The sequence below is a fragment of the Neophocaena asiaeorientalis genome, unplaced genomic scaffold, assembly GCF_003031525.2.
Source record: "Neophocaena asiaeorientalis asiaeorientalis breed wild unplaced genomic scaffold, Neophocaena_asiaeorientalis_V1.1 scaffold134, whole genome shotgun sequence".
In the NCBI taxonomy this organism is placed as follows: domain Eukaryota; kingdom Metazoa; phylum Chordata; class Mammalia; order Artiodactyla; family Phocoenidae; genus Neophocaena; species Neophocaena asiaeorientalis.
Genome location: NW_020185339.1, coordinates 33,136,104 through 33,146,157, shown reverse-complemented (window position 1 = coordinate 33,146,157; position 10,054 = coordinate 33,136,104). Strand labels below are relative to the sequence as shown.

At 36.9% G+C, this 10,054-nt stretch overlaps 1 protein-coding gene across 1 annotated transcript in view; it reads left to right on the top strand.

Annotated features, from left to right (window-relative positions):
- The first annotated feature begins 5,975 nt into the window (after positions 1–5,975).
- LOC112394217 (transmembrane protein 117-like) overlaps positions 5,976–10,054 on the top strand; it is a 94,301-nt gene continuing 90,222 nt past the window's right edge. The window contains exon 1 of the mRNA XM_024736890.1: positions 5,976–6,134. Within this exon, the coding sequence (XP_024592658.1) occupies positions 6,129–6,134 (6 nt within the window). The 5' untranslated portion in view covers positions 5,976–6,128. The remainder of the gene's footprint in view (positions 6,135–10,054) is intronic.

Sequence of the window (10,054 nt, the reverse complement as noted above, 5' to 3'; positions counted from 1 at the left end):
GCCACATGGAGAAGCTGTGCTCCCTCCCTAGGTCATTTAGCAAACATCACCTTTGTGTTCCCTTGGTGCTTCCTGATCCCAAGAGTGGGAAACTGGAAGGACACTAAAACCATTTCCTTACAGAATTCTAAGGAGCAATCTTGACTTCGTCAGCTAGGCTACAGTACTGAGTAAACTCATGAATTTCAGGATGAACTGGCTTGAGGACCCAAGTGGTGATTGTTTTACTAACAGAGTTGCAATGGCAACATTGATCATTAAAACAAGCAAAATGGAAAGTGTCAGCATTCTCTCATGGCCATCTGTGACTTCTCTGTGCTGGTAGTTGATATTCAGAATGGAACTGGATGCTTGAACTGGCTCTCAGTTTTGCAATGAGAAGTGAAGGAAAGCATTCTTCTGTTTATGCCTGCTTGTTGTATTTTTCCCTCTAAACGACGTGGTGAGAAATTATGATATTAAATCATTTAAAATTCTATTGCCATGCCACATTTCATTTCATGTATTTCATACTTTGAAATATGAGACTATATCTAACTTAATTGTGAGATTAAATTTGCTATCTTGATCCATGCATTCATTCTTTCTTGTAGTGATAACATTAAACCTTTCATTTTTAATAAGATTTGCAGATTTTTATATTGCTATGAGAAATCATGAAACACGATCTGACTTGTTTTGATTGAGTTCCGAAATTTTAACACAAGTATTATAGAAAGAAATTAAAGTGATTTTTTCTTCCTGTAACCATCACAGTAATTGTGCAGCAAGATCAGAAAGGAATATGATATTCATGACTGGAATCAAAGATTATAAACATTTTAGAACATGAAAAATTGCTAATATATTAAAACACATAAAAGCATATTTATTATGTTGAATCACATGAAATTGCTATTTTTAGTAGGATAAAACATGGTCAAATTTTGGCAATTTTGTTTGGTTCAACATATATTCTTTTAGTTAGGAGATTCTGTACATTCCTGCTGCCTGGTTTAATCAAAATGAAATTGTGTGATAACTAACACTGAGTTAGCCCTCTGTGGATAATCGAAGCCTAATGCCAGTTCTTTTCTCTATTGATTTAATCCCTGATTTCAGGCTGTTTAACTATGCAATAAGTCTATCTTAAAGTGGTTATGATTAGAAGAAGAAAAACAATATTAACTAATTTAATTACTTAAAATAGAAGTTCAGTATTTTTTAAAATCCAGAAATTAGTGTGAAAGAGTGGTTTAGACTATGAATTAAACCAAATTGGGGAATTATCTTGATTCATTTATATGTACTACTCTGTTTCCAGTCAACATACACAATAGATATTTGGGTAGGCTATAAAGTATGTTCCCAGTTGAGATCCAGATGATATTAAATTTTTAGCATGGGCTTCCCTGGTGGCGCAGTGGTTGAGAGTCTGCCTGCCGATGCGGGGGACACGGGTTCGTGCCCCGGTCCGGGAAGATCCCACATGTCGTGGAGCGGCTGGGCCCGTGAGCCATGGCCACTGTGCCTGCACGTCCGGAGCCTGTGCTCTGCAACGGGAGAGGCCCCAACAGTGAGAGGCCCACATACTGCAAAAAAAAAAAAAAAAAAAATTAGCATATCTGAAGATTTTTAGCAAAAGAGAGAAAGTGGTTTACTACAGGGCAAGTCCTTGCTCAGAGTAGTTCTCATGGTAGTTCTGTCCTTGGCAGTCTGTGTGACATGAGTGAGTCCCCTAACCTCTCTGGAAACATTTCATTTTTTCACTTTACAGACAACTCGTAGTGCACATATAAATTCACACTTCTTAGCAACTCTGTGATTCCCAGGAGCCCAGCCCAGAGATTGGGAAGCAGTGAATTAAAAAAGCTCTGTTAACCTTTCTTGGTCTCACATTCTAATTCCTATTAATCTAAGAGGAATTAGCAACAATTGAGGAAAAGCAAACAAACTGGAAATCTGAAAACAGGGAAGTGAGACTAACCACTTGAGCTGATAATTATGGATGAGTTCTTTCCCTTTGACTGGTGGCCAGAAACCAGAGACAGTAGAATTGATGAGCCAGGATGTCCTGCTGGTGCTGGCTGCATATTGAAAGGAAATAATCCAGATAATTGTTTAATTGGATGCTATTTAAAAAGAGAAGCTGAAACTCCCAAGAATCGTGATCCAGAGTAAACATCTTTTCAACCATACTGGTTAAATAAAAACCCAAGGGTGCTGCATTGATGGTTAGCATCCCTGAGGGTCCATTTTCACTGCCATGAAAATATCCCTGTTAACTGTTTCCTGTCAGTCCTTGTCAGAGTCTCTGTGAGTTTTACGTTTCAATATTAAGTATTCCTGGATGATAATTTTCCAACATTATACTTATAATAAAAATGGAAAATAAGTGAAATCTTAGCTACAGACCTAGTAACAAGAGTGTAAAATCAAGTGCTTCCTATGAGAGACAATACGTACAATGATTGTGACACATACTGTCATGAGTCAGCCTAGGTTTGAATCATCTTATATCTTATATAACGTATAAAGTCTTTAACTCAGGTCCAGTTATTTGAACTTTCTGTGACTCAGTTTCTGCACTTGTAAATTGGAGGTGGTGACAGTAGACTTGTAGTAAGGATTATACTATTTTGTGTAAAGCTCTTATACCAGACCCTGACACATTACAAGTGGCATATGACTGTAACAGTAATTTGTAATTGAGTCATGGTTCTTTTAAACTGGTGTTTTAACTGAATTATCTTAGCATGGTAAAGTCTATCAATTTTACAAGATGTGGCTCAGAAAAACAAGCCACAAGCAATACATTTGCTTCCATACCTATATCTAGATAAGGCATTGAATATAATTTTGGAGGTGAAATGACCAATTAATGTATTTTGGTCCCCCTTTTCCTTTTCTTTATTCCGTTCTCTTGACTTATTTTTACAGCTTTCTCTGAGCTCTATGGATTCATATTTAATGATTGCCATTTTTATTCTTTTTTTAGTATTAAATATTAAATATAGGGCAGAATACCTCCTTTAATTTCTCTTTAGAGTAATAAAATATTACCAGTAACTTTTTCTTAAGATCTGTAGCAATACTCTTTGTCAAAACAGAAGTACTTAATAAAGCCAGGAAAACACCTATGAAAAGGTCTTAGGAAGAGTATTATTACATATTGGATAAATGAAATGTATCAAATAAAGCAAACATCTAAGACATGAATTGGTGCAGATTTGATCTCAGGAAGCTCTTATACAACAGGCTTTATGATAAATTCTAATTACCAAAGAGTCTTAATGATTAATTTTAATGACTTTATTCACAATGAAATTGTTAGCATGAATAAGAATAACTCCTTTGAACAGATTTGTGGCTGCCAAGGGAGAGGGGGTAAGGCAGGTATGAATTGGGAGTTTGGGATTAGCAGATACAAACAGTTATATATAGAATGGATAAACAACAAGGTCCTACTGAATACCCCAAGGAACTATATTCAATACCCTGTGATAAACCATAATGGAAAAGGATATGAAAAAGAATGTATATATATATATATATATATATATGTATAACTAAATCACTTTGCCGTACAGCAGAAATTAATGCAACATTGTAAATCAACTATTCTTCAATAAAATAAATTTAAAAAAAGAATAACTCCCTTATAAATCTTGTAATAGATGAGGTTTGTGATTTCTCAACAAACGCTTATTCCAAAATCTCAGATTTTGTCACCTAAAAATATTCCTCTGCATTAGTATTTAATTTTACAGTATCAGTTTACATATTTAGACCAACAAAGTAACATTAGAGTATGAATTCCAATGTAATCATCTGTCTTCACAAAAAGAAGTTTCCAGGTAGCTCTCGGGGAAAATGCAAGGATGATATTAAAAATACTAACCTGTTGGGACTTCCCTGACATTCCAGTGGTTAAGACTTTGCCTTCCAACGCAGGGGGCATGGGTTCATTTTTTCCTGGTGGGGGAACTAAGATCCCACGTGCCTCGGGGCCAAAAAACCAAAACATAAAAAAAAAACAGAAGCAATATTGTAACAAATTTAATAAAGACTTTAAAAATGGTCCACATCAAAAAAATCAAAAAAAAAAAAAAAAAAAAAATAACCTGTCAACCACAGGCTTGAACCAACAGGATGGATGCTGGCCATAGAGTTGGAGTGAGGTGCTGGAGTACCCATGTTTCACCAAGACTTCACCCTGTAGTGCTGGATAACAGGAAGGTGTGGGGTCTTGTGAAGGAAGCTGGGGAGGAAAAGAAGGGGGAGCTTGAGAGAATTGGGATCCCAACCATTTACCAACCTGTACGGTCATACAGTACATCCTGAAGAATTATATATATTCATAGCATCCTTGTGAAACACACATATGAAAAGCCAAGAGTGATGAGGAAGTACCCTTATCACCAAAATGAGATTCAAAGAATAGTCAATATTTATCTATTCTTCATGGAAGTTGTTATATTCCTTGTTGACAAAAGAAATTGTGGTAATTGCATTCAAATTTCCTTGAAGTTTCTCAAACTCAAAAAGACAAAAACAAATGAATCAACTTAACCTGGAGAAAATTTTGTTTAAAATTCCAATATTCTTATGTTTGACTATATAATATTTGCAATTTCTTTCTATTTGTATTTTAATAATTATTTTGGATTTCTCCCATGTTCATTTAATCCATTTGAACTTCTGGAAATGCTCAAAGATATTCTAAACAGTAGCAAAGATAATTTTTAATTTATGTTTTGGAGATCATGAGTCAAATTCTTTTGAGAGTCTGCAATTTTAATAAAATAAGTAAATTTTAAAAAATCTATTTTCCAAAATTAAAAAAAAATGTATATTTTCTATTCATGGGGGAAAAATCTAAAGAGGAGTTCATTATACTTATTTTATCAGAGTATAACTTGTTCCAAATAAGAAGTTGTGAAAAGGAAAACCAAAATTTCAGTTTAGAAATTTGTATTCTGTTCAATTGTTAAGAGAATTCCAGGATGATTCATATTATTCCATTTTTCTTTTCTCTTATTTATTTATTCCTTTACGTTAAAATTATTTTCAAAATATTTGGTGTTCTTTATTTTCCTTTTTATAATTCAAAACAATCTCTGTATACAAATATAGTTCTGAAAGCAGAGGCTTTACAACATTATGGACAATTCTCTGGCATATTGAATTTTCACTGCCCAGATTTCAGATTTACTTTGAACGTCAATATTAAAGACTAATTTAAATATGTTTTGATTTCTATAAAAAGCTTAATTGATAATTATTACAGTTTCAACAAACATTCTTTGAACTCCATCTGCATATAATTATGTAAGATTTTACAGGAGCTACAAAAATAAGTAAGAGAAAAATCTCAGGCCCCTAGTATCTTATAACGATGGATGGAGGATTAGACATGGTGTGACCTGGACAGGTCACTAGGCCACAAGATATCTATGATATGAGTACCATGAGGAGAAGAGGCTACACAGTTGGCCCGTAGAGGTGGTTCCTCTACAGAGCTCATCAGGCTAGGGAATAATGAAGGGACCAGTCTATCTTCCCTCTCTTCTGTAGAATAACCATGGAATCCAAAGACTTCCTTACCCATCTGCCTTATGTTCCTATATATGTTTGTTCACCACCCTCAGTAAAACAATGTATGTGTAATGAGAGTTACAACCAATGCTCTCTTTGGGACATATATTGCACTAACCAAGATTATTTGTAATTTTTTATTGTTAACTATTTGTTCTATAACCATTACCTTATTGCCCTTTAGGGAAAATCTTGGAAAAGATGCTGTCATACCATTTTCTAATTGCTTTTGAAAGAAAGCTCTTAATTTGCTTCTTTTTTCATCTTCCTTTGGTGACTATGCCTTAGGATAGGTACTTGGCAAGGGGTAGACTTTTAATACAGCAGATCACATGCACTCTGCACTGTTTATATTATTACGTCTAATGTTTTTTACTGAGTGTCTTGTTCCTTTCAGGACGGTTCTTTTCACTCTGACATCTGTGGTTGTACTTGTCATTACAACTGACTGGATCAGCTGGGACAAGCTGAATCGGGGATTTTTGCCCAGTGATGAAGTTTCCAGAGCCTTCCTGGCTTCTTTCATCTTGGTCTTTGACCTCCTTATTGTAATGCAGGTAAGTGGCTTTGTATTTTCCTCCTCTCACTGAAGCCACTCCCTGCTTTGTTCTCAGTAAACAAACACTACACAGTGAAAGGCTCCATAAAGCTAGAGAAATGCATAGTTTACAGTTGCTATAAATGGAGCCTTCTCTGATCATATTTTCAGCAATTTTACTGAGAGGATAAACCAACTGGGCTTTTATGAAAAGGGCACCAAAAAGTCATTGTATGACCATTGAAAGGTGGCCCCTGGAAACCATACAGAATGGTTGTGGTATTTTTGCCAAAGCTTCAGGGAAAAAAACAAAACAAAGCAAAACAAAAAAACGCCTGCCATTTAGTAAATGGAAAGCTGCAGAGATGAGGATGATATAAGCCAACAAAGCAGGGATGAGCAATTGCCAAAGCAACTTAGGGCTTTAGAGCAGTTTAAATGGAATAATATAAAAATGCTTTTTCTGCTTATGGAAATTATCACTTTCTTTCAGTATTCACCAGAGATCATTCCATTTTCATGTAAACAATATTTCTGCCCTGCTTAGCAACAGATTCTTTGTACAATGGCATTGTGCTTATCAGTGCTACTCGTGTAATCTTCTGGTGTGAATGCTTTGGGGTCTTAGGGGTGTTCCTTTGAATCGAGCGGAAAGAGACATTAACTATTACTTGGCACTTTATCTTGTTCATTAAATACCCATCCATTTGCTAGACATTTTCTTCTTACTTTCATAAGGCAATTTTGTGTTTTCCTCTCCAGAGGCATTGTAAGTGACCAGAACAAAGGCTCCATTGCTGAAGGGAAAGTAAACTTCATTGTGTTCTGAATTTATGTGAGATTTCACAGGATAGCAGATTGGTTTTCTCATCGCTACAGGCAAAGAGAGGCCTTTATAAGAGATTAAGTGTTTTAGTGTTATTGTTTTGTTTTGGTTTTGGGGTTTTTTTGGTATATAACATAGCCGAGGTGTGAGAGGCTCAAGAGGGTTCCTAGAGTATATTATTATTTTAGTAGATGAGGATTTAAAATACATTATGGTTTTTAAAAATTAAATGAAATTGAATTATTTGTCTCATCTAAAAATTGATGTATTTCTTTTTTATTTCCCATGGGATAGTTTAGCATAGTGAAGAAAGCCCTGGACTTTGAGTAAGGAAGCATTGGCAAGGTTCCATATCTGTCTCTCACTTGCTATAGGACCTCCTCTGGATATTTATAAAATTGAATTTATAGCACTTATGCAATAATGTCGTGCATTACTTTTTAAAGGCTATTTTATCTTTTTTCATCTAATAGTCCTCCTAACATACTATTATATGTAAAATATCTGCTTTGGCCAAGTGGCCTACTGGTACCTCATTGAACCCATCTTAAAGTCAAAGGTACTAGTAGCCAAGTAGACCATTATCTTTTTTTTTTTTTTACGGTAAGCGGGCCTCACTGCTGTGGCCTCTCCCGTTGCGGAGTACAGGCTCCGGACGCGCAGGCTCAGAGGCCATAGTTCACGGGCCCAGCCGCTCCACGGCATGTGGGATCCTCCTGGACCGAGGTACGAACCCACATCCCCTGCATCGGCAGGTGGACTCCCAACCACTGCGCCACCAGGGAAGCCCTATCTTTTAATCTGTTTAAATTTATATATGTGAAAAAAAAATTGTATATGTGAGAGCATAAATTTCCTGATTTCCTACAACCATCCACCACCTTTTACCTTCTTTATATAGTTTTAATTATTCTTGCAATAGGTTCACTAAAATCAGGGACTTGAAGTGGGAAAATGTAACATTAAAATTTGCAGATATTATGGACTCACTCAAAAAGTACTTCATAAAGAGAGATGGAAGGAAGGCTAGTCAGGATTTATGCAGGCAGAGTCAGCAGGATTTAGAAGGGAAAGGCATTCTAGATGAAGGAAATGGCATGAAAATGTGGAGTCAGTAAAGTACTGAAGTGTGTACAGAGTGGCCAGAGCACCAGTTGACTGAAGATGGAGGGCCCCTGCTGAGGAATATATCAGTTTGGACCATTTTGGCTACAAGTAACAATAACCCTGCCAAGCCAGCTTAATCAAAGAAGGAAATGTATTACTGCATTATAAGGATGCCCTGCAGAATTAAAGAGGAGGGATGCAGTAGCATTTTAGGGACACATGAAAGCAGAGACTAAAGTGTAACAGGGAACCCAGTCCTAGCTCTTATTCTCCATCTCTCATCTTTTTCTCTTTCACTTCTGCTTTCTTTTTCTCTCTTACTGTAAAGCAGCTTTTTCAGCTTTCCAGTTCACATAGAAGAAGATAGCCACAGCCAACACCTCAGAGGGAGACTACTCTTGGCTGTCGGGTCTAATTCTGGATTCCAGGGAAGGAATAGCAGGGACTGGATTGTCCTGCATCCATCCGTGAACTGACTGGGGGTGAAGCAGTCCCAGAGAAAAAGGGGGAGAGGTTGGGCCTCAAAAACCAAATTAATACAAGGAGTTGAAAATGGGGCCCCCAAAGTAGATCTGTTAACTCCTTTTCTCTCTCCCCCAACACCTGGTCAGCCAGCCAGGCCTATCGATTCATCGTTTGTTACGTCTCTTGTAGCCATACCTTCCCTGCTCATTTCTCTGCCACCATTCCAGTCCTGGCTCTCCTCTATACTATTGTAAAATAATTTCCAGTGAAACCTTCTGCCTCCAGATGTCCGCTTGTCCCACTCGCCCTACACAGCTCACCTTCCTAAGATTCCAAGCTGAAATGCCATGTTGTATATGTCACTTTTCAACCAAAAATATTGTCAATGACTCCCATTGTCCGAGAATGAAGTCCAGACTCTAGGAGCTCTCTCTCAGGGCTCTCCACAGTCTGCCCTTGGCTGTGTTTTCTCCCATATCTTCTGTGCTCTGGCTCTACCCAGCCCTGAGGGCTGTTGCTTGGCCCCAACCACAGCATGCTTATTCCAGGATGTCTGTGAGCCTCTGTTTCCTCCTCAGGTTGTATCTGTCTCCTGCTCTGCTCATTTACACTTTACCATTGAAGACCATTCCAATGCCCTCAGTAAAGCCAGGGGATGAATTCCTCCTTGCAAGTCCTGCAGCACATTTTACCTGAACTGCAGATCAGCATTTCACCTTTTCCTGCTCTATAGAGCAGAAACCATAGCTTATAATGATATATCCCTGGAGCCTCTCTAGCACAGAGCCTTACAAGGGCGGCAATAGGCCCAGAGTAATAACTGCTTGATGAGGATAAAGAAGTGGCATTTCAGCACTGAGTCTCATGCAAACTCTGTCCCCCTCTGGGAGCATCACGTTGAAGTGCAAGGAACTAGTGCATGTGGTGAGAGAGTGAATTTAAGGAAACAGCCCCAGAAGCCATATACAGTCAAGCTTTTTAAAAATATCTAATACAAATGTCCTAACAAGTCCATAACCAGCTAAACTCTGATCTAATCCACTTTATATTCACATATTTTAGACAAAAGAGCAATAGAAAAGTAGCAAACTTGGTGGAAATGGAGGCAGCAGTTTTACTGAAAGGTTTTCCCTCATTAGAATTAAGTGATTTAAAAGCAATAGACCCTAGGCTTTTCTAATGGTAGGAAAATTCAACTTATATGATTGAAGAGATTTTAATGTTTGGTTAAAAAAAAAAGAAAAGAAACCATTAGAATATGATACTACTGCTGTAAAGATTTTATTTTAACAAAATTAGTAGGCCAATTCTGAATACTTGTAGAGAAAGTGCAATTATTTATTTTTATGAATATTTTAAATAGAATTTTTGTACGTTTATTGTGAAAACTATTGGTTGTATCACATATTTCTGTAGTTTTGGGAAATTCACTAGAACTAAGGCATAAACAGTTTCCAGTAAAGTATAACATGACTCATATAAATCACACATTACTACAGAGCATAAGAGGTAAATTGTAAAGAACACTTCCCTCTGAGGAA